The following is a 22865-nucleotide window of genomic DNA, read 5'->3' as shown; positions in this document are numbered from 1 at the left end:
GCAGAGCAGTAAAATGGCAGTGAAATCCTGAGTGCCACTGCTACTGCAACACAAAAGAAAAGGAGAACTAGCAAGAGTTTTTTTTCAATTCATTGGGAACCCAATTTTTCTCACACTATTCTCTTTCTTTCTTCCTCTGCATTTATCGCGTGCACTCTGCTCCCTAACCCAAACAAAAATTCCTTCATCCCCCTTTTCTCTCCCTACAAACAGTACTCCGTAATTACTTTCGCCGTTTTATTTTAAATCGGCCATCATCACCCTTAGAGCTGCATATATCATATCCGTATCCGGAAATGAAATACTAATACTCATCATAAACATACTGTAATTAATAAATCAATTCAACCCTCTCTTCTGCTTAGTTTAGTAAAAGCTTCTGAAGAAGTTCAGAGGAAAGAAAGAGAAAAGAAAAAGATGACGACAACTATCACTTAATAAACCAGTGGGTTATTTTCATAGGATTTTGCTGTAAAAAGCCTGTTTCTTTTTTGTGTAAGCTTAAATTCCGGGAGCTCTCTCTGCCCTTTTATTCTTTTTAATTTTTACCACAAATCTTATTCTTACTCCTTTATTACTCCCACTATCAAACAAAAAACCCACTACTTCTTCCTCTTCTTCTTATAAATTAAAGATCAAATTTTTATTTATAAAGATCCAATTTTTATTTAAAGATCACATTTTTAGTGAGAAAGAACACATTTTTATTTTAAAGGAGAGAAAAAAATGGAGGGAATGGAGAATAATAGTAATGGGTTGTATCCTATGATTATGATGCAACCATCTCTTTCTCATCATCATCATCATCATAGTAATTCACATCATCATCATCACAACAATAGCAACAAAGTTTGTTGTTGTTCTTCTTCTTCTGGTGTTGGATGTTATGATGTTGATGATCATCAACATCATCATCATCATGTGATGGAGAGTAACCATCATAATCAAAATCAGAATATTCATAATAATAATAATAATGGTAGTAACAATGGTGGTGATGGAAGTAGTAGTTCAGGTGGGAATATTATTAAGGCTAAGATTATGTCTCATCCTCATTATCCTCGTCTCTTATCTGCCTTTGTTAGCTGTCAAAAGGTATAAACAATAAACTTCTCTTTCTCTCTCTCTCCTCTTTGAATATTAGTTTGTCATTTTGACAATTTTTGAGTTGAAATGATTTTTGGAAAGAAATTATAAAAAGGATTAAAATATACACCCAATTTTGAGAAAAAAAAAAAAAGTTTAAAAACCCATTTTGGATTTTTATTTTTATATAAAAAAAATAGTAATTTCAATTATATATAAAGGGTTGAGATAATCATTCGGAGAAAGTTTTGATCTTTGAAGGGTTTTTGAAGATTTAGCCAAGCTAGTGAAGTTTAATCACCATATAACCTAATTTTTAATATACTTTGAATACTTTACAATTTTAATGAAACTCTCAAATTTTTCTTATGAAAAACAAAAAATGAATTGGAGAAAGTTTTGATCTTTGTTTGGTGTTTAAAATTTTCTTTAGATTGGGGTGGTTTTAATAAAAAAAAACCTCTAAAAAAACTTGAACAAGTAGATGTTCAAGATTATTTACACGAAGTTTTTTTTTTCTTTAAAAAAAAAAAAAAAACCCTCAAACCCTCTAATCTTTGACAAAGTTTAAAACTTTGCAAGATGCAAATGTTATAGAGGTGCATGTAATTTATACGTTAACTTCAAGAAATCAAAATAAGTCCTCTTAAAAAAAAATCAAAATAAGTGAAAAAGCTTTGATCTTTATACTAATATGGGGTGTTTTTTTTTTTTTTTTGGAATTGTAGGTCGGAGCACCACCGGAAGTGGTGGCAAGACTAGAAGAGGCAGAGGGAATGGTAATGAATCAAGGAGGAGGAAGAAGCGGAGGCGGCAGCGGCAGCGGCGGAGGAGGATATATTGGTGAAGATCCAGCTTTGGATCAATTTATGGAAGCTTATTGTGAGATGCTCACAAAATATGAGCAAGAATTAACCAAACCCTTTAAAGAAGCTATGCTTTTTTTATCAAGAATTGAATGTCAATTTAAAGCCCTAACTCTCTCCTCTCCTTCAGACTCTCCCTCTTCTGGTGATGTCTCTTTCTCTCTCTAAAATTTCTATTATTTTCTCTCTCTAGATTATTTTTAATTTTTGAACAAGAATTTGGTTGATTATTGTTTGAGTTTGATGATTTTGTATATCTTTTGCATTAATTTGATTTCAATTCTTTTTTTTTTTTTTTTTTTTTTTTTTTTTTTTTATGTTTTATTTTATGGTGCATGGTGCATGTTTCCAAGATAAGATCTTGGAACTTTAATAAATTTTTTGAAAAATTCTTTCTCATCATCAGAATGATTATGGATCTATCTTGAATTATTGAATCTTTGTTTATTTTATGTATGTCTTGTTGGAAATAGGGTTTTTTTTTCATTATTGGCCCATATGTATGGCTAATTATGATTTTTTTATATTGTTAATGCTTTTGTTTTGGATTGTTGTTGAATATTTTTAATCTATTCTACTAACTTTAAATCATTTTGGTAATGAATAACCCCAAGGGATGTTTTTGAAGAATCTTCTCAATGTGTCTCTCTTTAGTCATACACATATTTTGTTGTTTTTGTTTTAATAATACTCCGTAATAATAATAATAATGTTCTCTTAGATTAAACTACAAGAGATAGAGAGGTCTTAAATTTTGATAAATATGGCACATAAATTAAGATTTTTAGGATCAATGTTTATTTTCAAGTCTACCTTATTCTAGCACTTTGTTACTTGAACATTTTCCGGTTGTGAATTATTATATGTAGTGTCTCTATGGGTTAACCGGGTATCGCTATTCTTGCTGTTGGAGTCATCTTCTAAGTTTTATCCCATTAGTTTGCTAGGGCAACTAGTGCATAAACATTGTGGACATTTTTCCCATTGTAGTGCTACCAAGGGCTGGAGCTATGGTTAACATCTTTACACATTGTGGGTTTAATTTGTGAACTTACGGCTTTTTGGTTGTTGGTATTGATCAAGATACATGTTCATAGATCATGGTTTAATTTGAGCCCGATTGATCGGTTTGAGCCCGCTTTGTAATTTAGCTAACTCCACTACTCACACTAGCATGCATGTTTAGGCTGTGTTATTATTACTTCATTGTACATACTAATTACATGTTCTTATTAGAATTAATCCACTTTAGATCATACTAGCAACATTCAAATAAAACCTGGCTATATCTTATTATTTGTGTTTGCTTATTGCCAAATTTCTAGAATTTTGTTTTACTACTCTGTATAAATTTATGAATTAAGATATTTGGAAATTTTCTTTGATGAATGTAACAAGATCTCAATTATGTTTTTCTTAGGTGTTAAACTGTTAATTAGGACACATATACAATAAAATTTAGTCAAATAAAGAGATGATTACATTATAATTAAATTCAACAAACTAAAATTACACGATATAATGTGGATTAAGCCTATGTAAGGCAAAGAGAGCATGACCTTAGTTTTTTTTGCTAATTAAAGGATAATGCTTAAATTGGAACTTAAGTATATGCTTAATTTCTGCATTCAGTTTTCAGTAATACAGCTAAGTCAAGTTATCAAATTGTTGTTTAAAAGTTCTTTGATCTTTATAATAGTCTCCTCTCAATTATTTACTAGCTAGGTTGTTCGTGGTTCTATTCTCTTTCCCCCCTATGAATTAGTAATAAATCATAAATCTGTCAACCATTCACTCTCAAAGTCTCAAATTGCGTTCTGCGTGCACCTTATCTTTGTATGTGTCACATTGTATGTATCACATAAGACAATTATAGACATAGAAACCAAGCCCATAAGATAGCATGCATTGAAGTTGATTAATGTTGTTCCATGTTAATTTTATTTATTTGCTCAACCCTTTTTCCGTGATCATTCCCTTTCGCCCTACATTATTTCGTCCCCTTCGAACCATCAATAATCCTTCTACTTCTTTAGATAGGAAGTATATGGTGTTAGTTAAATGGTGTCTAGGAAAAATAATGAAGACAATAAGTTGACTAGTGATATTCTAGTCCAATAAAACTAAGGTAAAACTGCAGTGAATGTATGTTTGAATGATTCATTTGCTAGGAATCTTAGGTATACTGTGTTTTTATCGGAAAAGTTTTCTCAATAATATGTACTATATGACAACAAAACTTGTGAATGTCCCTTTAAAAAAAATACATTATAGAATGCACTAGATAAATGTAACTTATTAGTAATAGAGACAACTATAGTCTATTTGATTGATAAGGGTACTTTGTTCATGTTTCTCTTTGTTTATAGTTTAGACTTTATGGTCTGAATTTATGTCACTTCTTAAACTTTGTGGGACATGCAATAAAGAATAGCTACATGTTTTAAAGGTCATAGGAATTAGACTAGCTACATGTTTACATCAATGTCACATTATTTGTCATAGGGTATGTGTCGAGGAATTAGACTCGGCCGTGGCCAGACTACGTTGAGTTGAGTTGAATTGAATCGTGCGAATGTTTTAATTTGGTCGGTGTGTTGAATCTCCGACATTGGTACGTACTTGGGGTGAAATGATGAATCTTAGAGCATCCCCATCAATGAGCATTTTTTTGCTCATGAGCAAAAATGGTAGAAGATGTTCCCCATCAATGAGCATATTGAAAAATGCTCATGAGCAAAATGAAAATTGCTCATAGGATGAGCATTTTTTAAGATGAATAGTGATCATGTGGGGTCCACAATGCAAGTAAAAAAAAGAATTAAAAATAATATTGTTGAGAGAAATATAAAAGGGTATTAGTAAAAGTAAGAGAGAAGATGTACTAGAGAGAGAATGAGGAAGAAATTTTGTTTTTGATCATTGGTGGGATAAAAATATGATCACAAAAATGCTCATGGCTTGAAGGAGAGATAAAGTGGGTAGAGAGAGAATGAGGAAACCAATTTTTGCTCATTGTTGGGAATGCTCTTACGAGAATATGTGGAGGGGAGAGCTAGGTTTTAATTTGGTCCGTTTTTGAAAAAGATTTGCTTTAATAGATTTTGGTTTAGTTGAAACACACAAGTGTCTCATGTCATTGTGATGTGCCGAGTTTCTAACATAGTAATCGTGCAAGGATGAAGATCAAATGTGACATAAATGTTGTCATATCAAGTATCTTGTAAACTATCAAATGTAGATTTGAGCTGAAATGATAGTTTCCGCTAGCAAACTGAGTTTTTTTTTACATGTCTTGTCTGTTTATTTTATTAGTCATAACATTCAATTATATATATTTTCATGTATTACATCTATATAATTTTTGTAAAGCATTTCATTTCATGGCTTTATATGATGTCTATTTGTTGTGTGACCTTTTCGGGTATCATATTACCAATTATGTACATATATCATCCCTATTTACATGTGCTTGGTTTAGATTTTTAAAAAAAGCGTTCTCATTTTTTGGAACTTCTTTCGTGATGCAAAATGTTTTTATGGCAGCTTGTGGGGAGATCCCTGATCGAAATGGATCATCTGAAGAAGACATTGACGTGAACAATAATTTTATTGATCCTTCGGCAGAAGACAGGGAGTTGAAAGGCCAGCTGCTCCGCAAGTATAGCGGATATTTGGGAAGTCTGAGGCAAGAGTTCTTGAAGAAGAGGAAGAAGGGAAAGCTGCCGAAGGAGGCCAGGCAACAATTGCTTGATTGGTGGAGTAGACACTACAAATGGCCGTATCCATCAGTACGTTACATTCTTATCTACTTCGTTACTTGCCACTTATCGTGTTTAAATTACTCGTACATGCTAAATATCATTGATCCTACATTAGTAAGTGGTTTATAAAAATATGAGTAACTTGCATCTTTATTATATTAAATTAAATTTGTTGGCCTCACCTAAGTACAACTAGCCAGATAATCTAAGCGTTGGCTTTGTTTCGATTGTATGGATCGGATTTGATCCATGGATAACTCAATACATAACTTCATAATCGTTGTTTGGTGCATGATTAGCTCTTTAAATTGTTTAAGCAGCTAGCTTTACGCATTTGTTTTATTGGGTTCAAGTTCAATTCTTAGGGAGGATGATTTTACTTGGTCTTGGTGTATCGAGATTTTCTCTTTATTATATTATCTTCTACCTTCTGGCTCCGTTATAGACATTATCACTCATTTGCATATTCCTCCTAGGAATCGTTTTCCTTAGAGTCCACATCGAGGAATTGGTAGTTTGGTAGTAACATCATACTCAACAGCCAGCCAGTATAAAACATGTTTGTGATTTATTTGTCATCGTGTTTCTTCTCTGTATACTTCCCAGGATACTATATAGTCGCTTTCTTATAACATGAAACTTAGGGTTGATTATTGAAGGGAAACCGGGTAACAAAAATCGTACTGTTGTAAATTGAGGAACTCATTGTGTAGCTATCATACTATTCCTTGAGCTGCCTCGTTTTTTTGTCTTGACTTGACTTAATCTAACGTCGTGTATTTGTTTATTTGCTAATCGTAGGAGTCCCAGAAGCTCGCGTTAGCTGAATCAACAGGATTGGACCAAAAGCAGATAAACAATTGGTTTATCAACCAAAGGAAAAGGCATTGGAAGCCGTCGGAGGACATGCAATTTGTGGTAATGGATGCTGCTGCACACTCCCATGCTCATTCTCACTACGGTTACATGGACAACGTCCTTGGGAACCCTTTTCCCATGGACGTCTCCCCAACTCTTATGTAATAGCCCAAATCACGATCATCGACAATTATATTATATTGTCGCTTCTGATATCTGCTTAGTTAATGGTTATGTTATTGAGAGTTATTTATTATATTGTGCTTAATTAAACTCGATCAATTATGGATCCGTACCACTTAGATGATATGATATGGCTCATTATCATATAATAGTGTGGTGTACTGCTAGCTGAGTTAGAATCATGGAGTACTCGTATTATTCGAGTATGTATTGTTATTATGAATATATATGATAGAATCTAGAGATTATGTTACATTAATTATTATGGACATGCAAGCTAAGTGTGTTTTTCGTTCATTTTCGTGAGGAGAGATATTTGTGTCGGAATTTTGCACAGGTCAATATGAGCCTAACTACGGGTATTTCCTAACTTGGTATGGAAAATTGGAAATATGAAATGTGTTTATAAAAATGGCTTCTTTAAAGAGTGTCAGTTGTATTTTTTACTGAGATTGTAACTTGTAAGACAAGTATTTGAACCAAATTTCTATGTCTATTGTTGGCAAATTTGAGTTGTCTAAATCAAATGTGAGGTTTGCTTAGAAGGAAAAGTTATGCAGGTTTATGCATGCATGGGGTGACAGTAAAAGTAAATCTACATTGATAATTGCAATATATTTTTACTCTCTTGTTATCTGTCACGTAAAATTGCACATTTACACACTTCAATTGGCAAATTCAACTACTAGTATATTTTCCACTTCGTACTCTCTCCGTTTTTAAATACTTGCTCCATTTCTCCATGCACGGAGTTTTAGGAGAAATTGGAGAAACTAATAAAATATGGAAGTAGTGGGTTGGTGGAAGAATAAAAAATTGTAAAAAACAAAAATAGTGGAGAAATTAGAGGAGAGATAATATGAAATTAATAAAATATGATATTTGTTGGGTTCACTAGGTGAGAGAAATGAGTTAAATATTGTAAAAGTTTTCCAAATGAGAAAATGGAGCAAGTATTTAAAAATGGCCGAAAAAGGAAAGTGGAACAAGTATTTAAAAACGAAGGGAGTAATAAGCAGTTAGGAGTATTCCCTAGTTTTGATTGTAACTTAAGATTTGTATTGTTGTGGATCTTGACCTCGCGTAACGAAGCACTACATTATGCATTTGTTCTCTTCATCTTATTCTTGTCTCACAAATTTTTTTATTATACTTTTGTTATACTTAATACTTCATAAATATGTAAATTTACAACAATGTTTTAGTGACCAGACCAGGATATTACATTATACCAAAATACCAAATTAAGGGCATGTTTTGATTTACTGAATTGAACTGAACTGGCTAGAGCTGAACAGAATTCAATTGTTTATAAGAGAAGGAAATTATAAATTGAAGTGAATTGAACTGAACAGAACATATTGGAGCTGAACTGAACTGCACTAAACTAAACTAAATTGAAATTATGCTGAAGAGAATAAGCCATATGCTAACAATTAATTCAAATCAGACCATAATAAATTTACATTAGAATGTGTTATTTCAAGGGTAGAGAAGAAGGGAAAAAAAAAAAAAACTAAATTATATATTAGGCTTTTTTTTAACATTAGGGAGAATGTTAAATGGGTCTGGGTTGCACGGCTTACACCTACTCGAGTGTTCACTTTATAAGTCTAATGAAATTTCGTCTTAAAATTATATGACAATAAGGGGAGTAGCCTCTTAGCCTTACAAAAAGTACATGAGTTTCTTGTTTCCTTAATGTGGGATACACGTCCCAACACTTTCCCCCACCATTACATTAGTTTAATATGGGACAAGATTTCCACTCAATTATGCGTTTATTCATGAACTCCACAAAAAAATACTCCGTAGTTAATATAGCTCTACAATGTGTAATAGTTTCAAGTAATGTATACAATCAAGTTAAAGTATTCACCCTCCCTCCTCGGTCCCCTTATTTTTGCCTCATACTGAATGTTCACTTTAGTAATTTTAAAATGTGTAAATTTGATGAGAGAGAATAATGGTGGGTCCAAAATATTGTTTGTGAAAGGAAAATAGTGGTTCCTATTACTATACATGGTATGGAGCAATTATCAAAGGGACACCCCAATAAAGAAAGTAGAGAGCAAGATTTAAGGGACAGAAGGAGTATATATGAAATTCGCTATAGATTAAGAGATTGAAAACAATTGAAAAGATAAGCTCCCCACAAGAAGGTTATATTGTTTGTTGGTTGTATGTACTAGAGCTGTCAAAAATTGACCCGATCCGAAATATCGACTCAAACCCGATTATTAACCGACTTATGTGAACCCAAAAAAATGGTGACCCAAACCCGACCTAAAACCAACTCTAGACCCGAGTTGACCCGAGTATGTGAGACCCGAACCCGAACATGAACTGACCTGGAGATGACTCGACCCGAATGTAACCCGTAAATTATTGACCTGAACCGAAACCGACTTGAACCAAAATTGACCCAAATCTGTTTTAACCCGTTAAAACCCGAATTGAACCCGACTTGTTACTAACCTGACCTAAATTCAACCTGACCCGTTCCTAACCCGATCTGAATTTAACCCAACCTATTACAAACCCGACCCGAAATCAACCCGACTTGTTATTGACCTGACCAAAATTCAACCTGACTTGTTATTGACCCAACCCGAATTTTATCAGACCTATTACTAACCCAACCCAAATATTCAACACGACAAAAATTGTTCTTAACCCGATTTAAAATCACCTTAAATGAAATTTAGACCACCTTATTATTGTTGATCAAAGCATTTTGTCTAGGGAGACCAAGTCGGTCCGGGCCAACAAAAGAAAGGAGCATCATCCTCAAATTCAAAAGTTATATATAGTATATATTTGTTGTATGGTCAAAGGAGATAATTATCTTCCTAAATTATAAAAAATAATTACTTAATATATTGCCATATATATTATAGTCAAAGGAAATAATTATCTTGATAAAAATGATAAATATCTATTTATAATTAGTTGAACCCGAATATGACCTGACTTGAAATGACCCGACCTGATTGTAACCTGCAAATTATTGACTTGAACAAAACCTGACTTGACTCCGAGAATGACCCGACATGGAAATGACACAACCTGATTATACCCCGCAAATTATTAACTTGAACCAAACCCGACTTGAACCCGAGAATGACCTGACTTGAAAATGACCCAACCTGATTATAACCCGTAAATTATTGACTTAAACCGAACCCGACTAAACCCGAGATTGACCCGACTTGATTCTAACATGCAAATTATTGACTTGAACCGAACCCGACTCAATCCCGAGAATTACCCTAATCCGTTTTAACCCGTGAAATACCAAATTAAACCGGCCTATTGTTCACCCGAACCGAATGTAACCCGACCCAAACCCGATAAGAAGTATGACCCGACGTGATCCGACTCAAGCATGACCCAACACAAACCCGACCCGCATAGGTTATGGAATTAATCCGAATTGACCCGATACGAGTTGACCCGACCCACTCTTACCGACCCAAACCTGACTCGTTTACCCAAATTGACAGCTCTACTCGAAACCTCCAAAATATCTCAAAAAGCATGGATATTAGCCTTCAATTTTAGATTTTTTTTGACTTTTTTTCACCCGAAAATAAAAATTGCCGAAATGTTTACCATGGTCTCTAACACTCTCCAGGAGTCCAATTAGCTGGGTGGAACCATCCGATTTGCCTTTAAACGACCAATATACCGATTTATAACTTGCATCGATTTCATTAACTCAACATTACCACAAACATTTATGACAACATATAATGATCATATATGTATCTAAACAAATTATATGACCTCGAGATGTATCCCCTAAAATCTCAATGATTTTCGACACCGGACCCTCGAAACATTCGAAATTCAGAAAAAGTGTCGATCTTAGCCTTCAATTTTGCAATTTTTTAACTTTTTTTCGCCCAGGTATAAAAATTGCCGAAATTTTTACCATGGTACTAAATGCCCTCCTGGAGTCCAATTGGGTGGGTGGAACCATCCAATTTGTCTTTGAATGACCAATTTATCGGTTTACAACTTACGCCGTGTTCATTAATTAAGGCCTTCCACGAACATTTATGACAACAAATAATGATCATATATGGTTCCAAACAACATTATATGAGCCCGAGATGTAATCCCTAGAATTTAAAGACTTTTCGACACCAAGCCCCGAAGACTAAAAAAATTCTTAAAAAGCGTGGATTAGCATTCAATTTTTGAATTTTTTTGACTTTTTTCGTCCGAAAATAAGAATTGCCGAAATGTTTACCATGGTCTCTAATACCCTCCGGAAGTCCAATTGGGTTGGTGGAACCATCCAATTTGTCTTTAAATGACCAATTTACCGGTTTACAACTTGCGCCAATTACATTAACTCAAGCCTACCACAAACATTTATGACAATATATAATGATCATATATGGTTCCAAATGGCATTATATGGCCCCGAGATTTATCCCCTAAAATCTAAAGGCTTTTCGACACCGGACCCCGAAACCTACAGAATTTCTCAAAAAGCGTGGATATTAGCCTTTAATTTTGGAATTTTTAAACTTTTTTTCGCCCTGAAATAAAAATTGTTGAAATGTTTACCATGTTCCCTAATACCCTCTGGGAGACCAATTAGGTGGGTGAAACCATCCAATTTTCTTTTAAACAACCATTTTACCGATTTACACCTAGCACCGATTTCATTAATTCAAGCCTATCGCGAACATTTATGAATACATATAATGATCATATATGGTTCCAAACGGAAATATATGACCCCGAGATGTATCTCCTAAAACCTCAAGCCTTTTCGACACCTGGACCCGAAACCTCAAAAGATTCTCAAAAAGTGTGATATTAACCTTCAATTTTGGAATATTTTGACTTTTTTTCGCCCGTAAATAAAAGTTTCCGAAATGTTTACCGTGGTCCCTAATACCCTCTGAGAGTCCAATTGGGTGGGTGCAACCATCCAATTTGCCTCTAAACGACCAATTTACCGGTTTACAACTTGCACCGAATTCATTAACTCAAGCCTAAGACGAACATTTATGACAATATATAATGATCATTTCTGGTTCCAAATGGCATTATATGACCCCGAGAGTTATCCCCTAAAATCTCAAGGATTTTCGACACCGGGCCCCAAAACCTTCGAAATTTCTAAAAAAACATGGATATTAGCCTTCAATTTTGGAATTTTTTGACTTTTTTGGCACGGAAATAAAAATTGCCGAAATTTTTACCATGGTTCCTAATACCCCCCAGGAGTCCAATTGGGTGGGTGGAAGCATCCAATTTTCCTTTAAATGACCAATTTACCGGCTTACAACTTGCACCGATTTCATTAACTCATGCACTCCAAATTTCTCAAAAAGCGTGGATATTCGCCTTCAATTTTTGAATTTTTTAAATTTTTTTCTTTCGTAAATAAAAATTAACAAAATGTTTACCATGGTCCATAATACCTTCCCGGAGTCCAATTGGGTAGGTGGAACCATTCAATTTGCCTTTAAACGACCAATTTATCGATTTAATATTTGCACCGATTTCATTAATTCAAGCCTACCACGAACATTTATGACAACATATAATGATAATATATGGTTCCAAACGACATTATATGACCCCGAGATGTATCCCCTAAAATCTTAAACCTTTTCGACAACGGGCCCCAAAACCTCCAAAATTTCTCAAAAAGCTTGGATATTAGTCTTCGGTTTTGGAATTTTATGACTTTTTTCGCTCGGAAATAAAAATTTCCAAAATGTTTACAATGGTCCATATTACTCTCCGGGAGTCCAATTGGCTGGGTGGAACCATCTAATTTGCCTTTAAACGACCAATTTACCGGTTTACAAGTTGCTCCGATTTCATTAACTCAAGCCTACCACGAACATTTATGACAACATATAATGATCATATATGGTTCCAAACAGCATTATATGACCATGAGATCTATCCCCCTAAAATCTCAAGGATTTTCGATACCGAGCCTCGAAACCTCGAAAATTCTCAAAAAGCGTGGATATTAGCCTTAAATTTTGGAATTTTTTGACTTTTTCGTGTGTAAATAAAAATTGCCGAAATGTTTATCATGGTCCCTAATATCCCCCGGGAGTCTAATTGGGTGGGTGGACCCATCCAATTTGCCTTTAAACGACCAATTTACCGGTTTACAACTTGCAACAATTTCATTAATTCAAGCCTACCACGAACATTTATGATAACAAATAATGATCATATATGGTTCCAAACGGCATTATATGACCCCGAGATGTATCCCATAGTATTTCAAGACTTTTTGACACCGTCCCCGAAATCTCTAAATATTCTCAAAAAACGTGGATATTAGCCTTCAATTTTGGAAAATTTCGACTTTTTTTTCGCCTGGAAATAAAATTTGCCGAAATTTTTACCATGGTCCCTAATACCCTCCGGGAGTCCAATTGGGTGTGTGGAACCATTCAATTTGCTTTTAAACAACCAATTTACCGGTTTACAACTTGCACCGACATACCGGTTTACAACGGCCAATTTAATTAAATTACATCGAACCCGACTTGAACCGAAATTGACCCAAACCCGATACAACCAGTCAAAACCCGAATTTAACCCGACTTGTTACTAACCTGACTTGAATTCAACCCGACCCGAATTTAATCCAACCCGTTACAAACCCGACTCGAAATTAACCCGACTTGTTATTGACCTGACCCAAATTCAACTCGACTTGTTATTGACCCGACCCGAATTTTACCTTACCTATATTACTTATCCAACCCAAAAATTCAATCCGATCTATTACTAACTCGACTTGAAATTAAGACGACTTATTATTGACCCGACCTAAATTCAACCTAAATTGTTCCTAACTCGATTTCAAATCACCTTAAATGCAATTTAGACCACCTTATTATTGTTGATCAAAGCATTTTGTCTTGGGATACCAAGTCGATCCAGGCAGCAAAAGAAAGGAGCATCATCCTCAAATTTAAGAGTTAAATATAGTATATATTTGTTGTATGGTTAAAGGAGAAAATTATCTTCCTAAATTATAGACTATAGTTCCCTATTATATTTCCATATATATTATAGTCAAAGGAAATAATTAGCTTGATAAAAATGATAATTATTTATTTATAGTTAGTTGAACTCGAATATGACCTGACTTGGAAATGACCTGACCTAATTTTAACCTGCAAATTATTGACTCGAACATAACCCGACTTGAATTCAAGAATGACCCAACTTGAAAATGACCCAACCTGATTATAACCCGTCCATTATTGACTTGAACCGAACCCGACAATGACCTGACTTGATTATAATCTGCAAATTATTGACTTGAACCGAGCCTGACTCAAACTCGCAAATGACTCGACCTGATTCCAACCTACAAATTATTGACTTGAACCGAACCCGACTCGTACCCGAGAATTACCCTAACCTGTTTTAACCCGTGAAAACCCGAATTAAACCCGACCTATTGTTCACCCGACCTGACTGTAACCTGACCTGTTATTAACCCGACCTAAACCCGATAAGAAGTATGATCCGACTTGAACCGACTCAAGCATGACTCAACCCAAACCCGACCCACATAAGTTATGGAATTAATCTGAATTGACCCAACCTGAGTTGACCCGACCCAAACCCAACCCGTTTACCCAAATTGATAGCTTCAGTATGTACTATAGATTTTGTTAGGAGAATTTGTCAAAAACTACCTTAATTTTAAAAGAGAGTTATGTGTTGCACGACGTGCACAAGGACCTTTAATCGACCACCCTCTAAAATGTGCACAAAAACAACTATTGTGTGCACTCACAATGAGGTCTAGTTTAATTCACCTTATTTTTATTTATTTCTTATAAAATAAAGTAAAGTTCAGATCAGATCAGGTCAGAAGAAATAAGTTTAGATCAGATCATCGTTTTATTTGCAATTTTTTATCGCTCAATATCTTTAATTACTTATTGAAAAAAACTATGAAAATCACATGTTAATAAAATACACATTATTACGAATTTAACAAGATAGATTATTGTATATTTAAGGTTAATGTTTGGTTAAATCTAACATTCAGACTAGACCAGATCAAAAAAGCAAAAATAAGGTGAACTAAACAAGCCCCGAATGGCAAGAGTATGTAGCAATGTAATGTGGCGTAATTAGGACCTAACCAAACAACCTCATAGTGAAAAAGAAAAATAAAGAATAAAATAATAATGATTATGTAATTCATAATAATTGTATCACTTTGATTTTCACGTTTGTTAATACATAAAATTGACATTTACGAATTACTAACTTTAACAACGTTTTATAATTAGAATATTTTTAACAGAAATATTACAAAATATAAATTATACTCCCCCCGTTTTTAAATACTTGCTCCATTTCTCCATGCGCGGAGTTTTAGGAGAAATTGAAGAAAGTAATAAAATATGGAGGTAGTGGGGTAGTTGAGAAAATAAAAAATTATAAAAAGCAAAAGTAGTGGAAGAATAGGAGGAGAGAGAGTATTATGTTGGGTCCACTAAGTGTGAGAAATGAATTAAATATTGTAAAAGTTTTCTATAAAAGGAAATGGAGCAAGTATTTAAAAACGGCCGAAAAAGGAAAGTGGAGCAAGTATTTAAAAACGGAGGGAGTATATAGAAATATTTTATTTGAGTATATATGGAATATGATTGTTAAACTGGAAATAAAATATCATAAGGTATAAACCGTTTACATAAAGATTTTGTAAAAAAAAAACGGAAAAAAAAAGGCGAGAAATTTTTTCACAATGACAAACGAATTTTCTTTTATTATAGGTTAATACTAGTTTAGTTTCTCGTGTGATGCACGGTTTTAAACAAATACATTTTGAGATTTTTGTTCATTATACGGAGAAAGAAAGTTTTCTACCCGTAATTATTTTTTTGTATACGTGATAAGTATTTCTACAGTAGGATATTACTTGCGCAATACCAAAAAAAAAAATCACAATGAACACTTTTGAACATTGAAATATTAACATAAAAAAAAAAAAAAAAAGGACTCAGTATGGACAAAACTAGGATAGAACATATGAAAGGTTTATTAGATAAAAAAACAAAGGTAAAAGTAAAAAAAAAGAATAATGACATCTTCATAGCAAATTGGTAGGAAAAAAAATTCATGTGAGAGTGCATGTGTTCAATTTGGGGAAGGAATGATGTCAGTAATGTTTTGTTTTAATATTAGTTAATAGAAATGCTCATTAATTTTTGATAAACTATGTAAGCCCAAATAATATATTAGCCTCTTTTGGGCCTTTAATTTTTGTTTGGGCTTCACTAAGTTTCTACTTTAAGCAAAGGGCAAATTTGATAATGGTTTTCCATCTAATTTAGGGTATCAATTTCGAATCCACTATTGAAACCTATTGTTATACCTTTAGAATTGCCAAAATTAAATTTGCATATACCTTGTAAAAAAAAAAGAAAAAAAAGAAAAAAAAAATTATATGGATAATTTGACCAAATTTGACATCTCACATTCCCACTCACCATATACGACCACAAAATAGTTTCACATGATTTGAATAATGTCTGACCGAACTCATTTGAAATATCCAATTTGACTTTTCAGACTTGAAATTGACTCATAAAATTAAGGGTCTGTTCACATTTACTTAATTTCCCTCTCTCATAAAATATTCATTTCAGCTCAGTTCAGCTCCAATCAGTTCAGTTCAGTTCAGTTCAGCAAATGTGAATAGACCCTAAGTCATCAAATCCAGCTGATCAATCAACCTAAATTCATCGAAATCTAAATCCGGTTCAACTGATCACCCAAGTCAATAAAACATCGTACATTTATAGATATTCCAGATCGAGATTAACATTTCTTACCACTGTATCCTTTATAATTTCCTACCTACGAAGTATTTTTGAAAGTCAAAATTTGGGCTTACAACTACCCCTCCCCTACTAATTACTTCTCTCCATTAATGGTGGTTGTAATTCATTTATTTAGGTCACATATTTTTAACAAGAAAGTAAAAAAAAAAAAAAAAAAAAAATCAAATTCATTCAAGTACATTTTGTTTTTAATTTTTTTTTTTTTTGGGAGTGTGTTTTGTGGCTATCGTTAGATCGTTCACCTCACTCCGTCAGTCATTCCCCACACTCTCCTCTCAATCCCAAGTCAAAAAAGTTACTCTCTTTCTCTCTCTTCTTCTTCCCATGAACACCTTCAATCTCTAGGGTTTTCTCCCCCAAAATCTAGGGTTTTTGCGCCTTCCATTTTCTCCTTAAATTCCCCATTTCTCTCTTCTTCAATCCCTCTTTTATCTCTCTTCAATGGCGAAGACTCGCCCAGGAAAGCGGGACCTTGATTCATACACCATTAAAGGCACCAACAAGGTTGTTCGAGGTAAGTACAAAAATCCCATCAAAATTCAAACCCTTTTTGTATAATCAAATTAAATTTCTGGGTTTCTCTTGTTTTCAATTGATTAATTCGCTAAATTTTGTATTGAATTTTTTTGCTTTTTTAAAGTTGGAGATTGTGTTTTGATGAGACCTGCTGATGTGGGCAAACCACCCTATGTTGCTCGTGTTGAAAAGATTGAAGCTGATAGCAGGAACAATGTGAAAGTTAGGGTTAGATGGTATTATAGACCTGAAGAATCTATGGGAGGAAGAAGGCAATTTCATGGTGCTAAAGAATTGTTCTTGTCTGACCACCATGATGTACAAAGTGCTCATACAATTGAAGGGAAGTGTATTGTTCACTCATTTAAGAACTACACTAAGCTTGAGAATGTTGGGGCTGATGATTACTTTTGTAGATTTGAGTATAAGGCTGCCACTGGTGCTTTTACTCCTGATCGTGTTGCTGTGTGAGTTTGATTTCGTCTCTTTCGGTTTTTCGATAGGGGAGGGGTTGGGTGGGTTTGGAATTTTGAGGTGAATTTGAGTTGGGTTTTGTGTTTTTTGATGTGGGTTTTGATTTGGTTTTGTTGGGTGTTTGTTTGTTTTTGGTGGGTGTTGTGTTTTGTAGGTATTGCAAGTGTGAAATGCCGTATAATCCCGATGATCTTATGGTGCAATGTGAGGGCTGTAAGGACTGGTAAGTTCTTAATTATGGTTTAGTATTGCAGCATTTCGTTTTTTATGTGTTTCAGCTTGATTTCATAGGATTATGTTTCTTTTTAGGGACGATTTGTTGTGTTATCACTATAGAACGGCTTATTAGAGAATGCGTGGCTCCATTCTTTGTTTTTGCTAGGTTTTTTTAGGCGTAACCACATATGCTTGTATCAAGGATAATTTGTTGTTTCTCGCTTATTAATTTTTAAGCAGCCCTGTTTAAGAGCTACTCCAATGGCAAGCTAATTGTCAAATTAGCTTGCCATGCCACATAAACTTTTAAGCTAATTATTATTTTAGCTACTCTTTGCTCCAATGGCTAGCTATTAGCGTAGTAGTTGTTGGATAGAAAATATATGGAAAGAGCTTAATTGGTGCAATGAGCATTTTATTTTGGCAAGTTTATTTCCCAAGCAAATTAGCAAAGCCTGCCAAGCTAATTTTCTTAGCCAAGCTAATTGAGTTTTTTAGCTGCAATGGTCAAGCTAGTAGGTAGAGAATTATTAAAATTGCAAGCAAGTCCCTAGCTACAACCATTGGAGTTGCTCTAAGAACCTTTTTGTACGTAGAAAACGCTTTATTTGGTAATATGAGACATGACTTAGGTCTTGATATTTTATAGTAGGTTTTTTTTTTTTTTTTTTTTTTTTTTTTTTTTTTTTTTTTTTTTTTTGTGATTGCTGGCTACCATCTCTGTCATGCCTGATATGGTTATTCAATGCTGCATTATTCACAGAAGTACTATCCATATGCTATCTTTGGAGTTTTGGATTTGAAGTGATGCTTGGGACTCCAAATTCGACCAAATACCATACAGTATTTCCTGATAATTGCGGGATTATACTCTTTGGAAACTTTGGTATACAAATTGAATATGCTCTGCCACCAGAACTACGAGTTCTACCAGCCTGCTTTTTGTTTTGTTTTTTCAAATCTTGCGTGGAGCATTAATTTTGCTTGATCTTAGCTTAGATCCTTTTCTACTAGATGCATTATGATATTAGCACTAGCACTAGTTCTTGTAAAAGCTTTGCTGTTTGTTCTTCTGAATTTCAATCTTCCTTTTATTGTAATTAGGTGATGCGTATATTAACTTGTTCTTTTAGTTTGTAAACGACAAAATTAGATGTAGTTGAGGATGAAATTCTCTGTCACTCTAACGATTTAAGATTCATGTAGGTTCCATCCTTCTTGCATGGGCATGACTATTGAAGAAGCAAAGAAGTTGGATCACTTTTTATGCTCTGATTGTGCTGCTGAAGATGATCCGAAGAAGGGGGGCAACTCATTCTCTGCATCACCGCTAGCTGATGGCAAGGTGAAAAGTTCTGCCTTGTGATGTTTGGGCTTCATCTTGCTTGTGTTTGCTCACACTTTCTTATTCTTTGCATGCATGAATGCTGATCATTAACTTTTGGTTTACGTTGGGTAGACGGTCTAGGTAGATGAAAATTCTTACTTATCTGATGTCCCACTGGTTGCAGTTGAAATCTGCAGCCATTGATGGGTTAAGGTTTGTTTTTAGTGTTAAGCTGACATACTGAGCTTGGGCTTTGGCAGCGGCTTCATTCTTCTTTACTCCTAGATTGTACTTACTGTCTTGCTCTTTTTAATTTGCTGGTGATGTGACAGTAGTTACATAGTATTACATTGGACAACTAGTATTACATTGGACAACTTTCAATCTCTAGTAGATGAAGAAGCTGTCATTTGTTACTAATCTAGTTTGCAATATTTGTGGCTATTGATGAAATGTTACTTATTCTTATCATGGCTTGGTGTTCCTGGGTAGCTATATGCATGTAAGAAATAGGGTACTCCCTCCGTCCCTAAATTACATTCCTCTTTGGAAATTTACACGGGAATTAAGGAGGAAAGAATAAGACAAATAACAATAATTAGATTATGCAATGAGAAGTACAAAGATAGATTAGTTATTACTCATGACATGTCTTCAATCCTTTGCAAAAAAAAAAAGGACCAATCACATGCTCCTAATTGAATTTTTTTAACCAATCATATTCATTGTAATTTGGCACAAGGATTATGAGTGAGATTAGGTAAGGATGAGTGAGAAAACATTAAATATAAAACAGAAAAAGAGAGTTGATTTACTAAAAAAAAACTTACCAAAAATAGAAAGGAGGAATGTAATTTTGGAATAACAAAAATAGAAAGGAGGAATGTAATTTAGGGACGGAGGGAGTACCAAAGTAGAAGTTTGCTTATAAATAGATATCATCATTACTAACATTGTTTTCTTTGTATGCCTGAATTGGTTTATTGATTTGGTGTGTGTTACTTGATACTGTGTGTGGTTTAGAAATCAATGTGTTTGCCTGTGATCTTGATCTTGATGTTGTGTGTGTCTTGACTCTTGATGTTGCTCACACTTAGTTTTTTCTTTATGCCTGCCTTTGTTTATAACTTTATATTACTGGAAAAGGCAGTGTAAATCAGATGTAGTCCACTTTGTGTCTCTCTAATAATATCTGGTCTAGGAGTATTTGTATTTAATATGCGATTTGATAATTAAAGACTGAATCTGCACCATTTAGTCTGCAGAACTCTTACAAATTTAATATTCGAAGACTGAAATACATTTCAAGGTTTATTTTCTGAGTGGTTCAGATCAATTCCTGGACTATGGACATTTGCTCCATATCTTTAGGTCCTTACTTGTTTTGGTTGGAGCATTAAATCCATCATTTTTCTTAAAGGGGTAATAACAATCCAGTCAGAAGCTGTTGACTTCTGTAAAATATATTCTACTTTCTGCTCTTCATGTAATTATTCTGTTGTACTTAGATTTCATTTTGCAAAGTTTTCTTTTGCAGCCGGATAACAAGCGGAGAAAGAGATAAGATCCTTAGAGGTGATTTACAAACCTGGAGTTTGCATTGTCTTACTCTTGCCGAACTTTGAAGTCACCTTGTAGAACTAACTGTTGTGAGAGTTGTATTGTCAGCTGTGAACTTAATGCCATGCTTGTGCTCAAAACTAGCATGGGGCTGTAATTTTCTGTGTGTTTGTGTCCCTGAGCTGATGCATGTATGACTTCTCTGTAATTTAAAATCCTGTGCAGAAGGATAATTCAGTTATAGGCTCCTCTAGCCATGGTTGAATTGATCAATTTCGGTGCCAGATTTTCTGCTGCTAGTGTCCAAGTCTTCTTTCTGATGGCGATATCATTGTTTAACCATTGACAAATGGTGAAGTTCGGCATTAAGGTAAAGTTTATGGTTTTTTGATGCAGCCTTCAGGTATGTTGCCTGGAAGGTAGAAATTTAGGCATAAATGTAGTAAACTAAGCTCTCCGGTTTTAGTTAGTTATCTGGGTCGAAGTCTCACAGGATGAGCAAAGCTGAAGAAGATTGGAAGGAAACAAATGAAATTATTTAGTTGCGTGTAATTGGATAGCTTAACAATTCCTTTCTGAATATATTAGTTCTGTGATTCCTTCCTCCCTTGAATGTCAAGATGAGCTTTTGATTGAAACAATAATCGGATTTTCTTTTGACTTCAAATGTCCACGGTATTCTAAATTGAAAAAAAATAAAATAATAATAATAGAATGGTGGAAGCCAAAGCTTTCCATTGATGTTTAATAACCTGATTGTATGTGCCTGTCACCTGATTGTTGTCCTACATTAGATGCTCTGGCTCCTATGGGCATGTGTTGAGGCTATGCAAGCGCGGTGGTTGTGTCATGAAGTCTCGACTTGGGTGAGATTTAGCCCTATGTCGTAAACAATTTGTCCTTCCCTTTCTACCCTAATCCCTTAAAACATGTATGGTTGGGGCTGCCTAGGCATTTGGATTTGGGACAGCTGCTGATGCCGGATGGCACTACCAAACCACAACACATCAAAACACCTTATCATCCCTTAGAAAACACTTAAAAATGTGATTTAAGGGTAGCATTTTGACTGGCCACAGGACTAAGGAAAGGTTAGGCAATGCCAACTCAAAGCTACAAGCCTACAAGGCTAAGGCAAAGCAACTCAAGTTCAAGCTAAGTCATCTTAAGGCATGAGAATGAGGGGTGGGCCAAAATATACATTAGATGGTTCCAAGTACAAAGTAGGTCTCTTGAAGAATTTGGGAATTCCAAGAGCACCTTGATGTATAACCATGTCAGATCAAATTAAGTTCTTTGAAGACTAAATTTGAAGACTAAGATGAACAAAATTGGAACAATTTGGAAATTTTGAAACATGATGTCGAAAATTAAAGTGATGGTAAGGGAATCATCCTGGGCTTATATAAAGTGAGTTAGTGTAAGAAAAAAGTGAATATAAAGAGAGAGAGAGAGAGAGTATGAAATGGTGTAATTGTTACGGGATTGAAAGGGTGAGAAGGTAAAAGTAAAAGGAGTATGCCTTGAAAATAGAGTAAAGCAAAGTGGGTAGAATACAAAAGAACCACCTAAAATGTAAAGTGATTAGAACAAAAAAGAACGAAGGAGTACTAATTAGCAAGTTTTGGTCATAATTTCAATTACAATCCTTTTGTTACCAAGTATATATTTTAAATTTGAAGAGTAAAGTCTAATTATCTTGCTAGTTATGCGCTATGAGAGTAAAATTACAAAAACATATCATTAAACAAACTATTATTCTAACAATTAGTAAAGTAATTATCAACATTTCTTCTTTAAGCAATTTGTTGAACTCATGAAAACAAGAACTAGGCATTGAGTGGAGGACACCTTATTGTATCTTGCTTTCCTAAAAAATCTACAAAGATCAATAAATTAAGAAACAAATCAACATAATTAAGTCAAATTATTTAATTCCTTACAAATCATTATCATTATTATATTATTCAAAAAAGGAAGTTAACCATTAATTTCCCTTTCACTTTATAGTAACTTATTGCTCATGGTTTTGAAGGGAGTTTAGAAAACTTTTATAGTCATGCTTAAGCTATACCAAAAAGAAATTAATAAACGGCCATTTTCTATATAATTTCCTTTATTCACATTACAAATGTGATGGTGG

At 34.1% G+C, this 22865-nt stretch overlaps 2 protein-coding genes across 2 annotated transcripts; both read left to right on the top strand.

The window, feature by feature from the left end:
* The first annotated feature begins 622 nt into the window (after positions 1-622).
* Positions 623-7045, top strand: LOC145635415 (homeobox protein knotted-1-like LET6). The gene is made up of 4 exons (XM_081686694.1): positions 623-1095; positions 1815-2097; positions 5499-5743; positions 6518-7045. Exons 1-4 carry the CDS (start codon positions 727-729, stop codon positions 6737-6739), a joined length of 1119 nt encoding a protein of 372 aa, XP_081542820.1. The 5' UTR covers positions 623-726; the 3' UTR covers positions 6740-7045.
* Positions 7046-16877: 9832 nt separating this feature from the next.
* LOC145636458 (chromatin remodeling protein EBS-like) lies at positions 16878-21327 on the top strand. The gene is made up of 5 exons (XM_081688031.1): positions 16878-17143; positions 17270-17612; positions 17774-17842; positions 19042-19180; positions 20700-21327. The coding sequence occupies exons 1-5, from the start codon at positions 17071-17073 to the stop codon at positions 20724-20726; spliced, it is 651 nt and encodes a 216-aa protein (XP_081544157.1). The 5' UTR covers positions 16878-17070; the 3' UTR covers positions 20727-21327.
* The last annotated feature ends 1538 nt before the right edge of the window (positions 21328-22865 follow it).

The sequence above is a fragment of the Chenopodium album genome, chromosome 6 (assembly GCF_948465745.1).
Source record: "Chenopodium album chromosome 6, dcCheAlbu1.1, whole genome shotgun sequence".
NCBI classification, from domain to species: Eukaryota; Viridiplantae; Streptophyta; class Magnoliopsida; order Caryophyllales; family Amaranthaceae; genus Chenopodium; species Chenopodium album.
The sequence above is the reverse complement of the archived record's forward strand: the minus strand, read 5'-3'. Positions and strand labels throughout refer to the sequence as shown.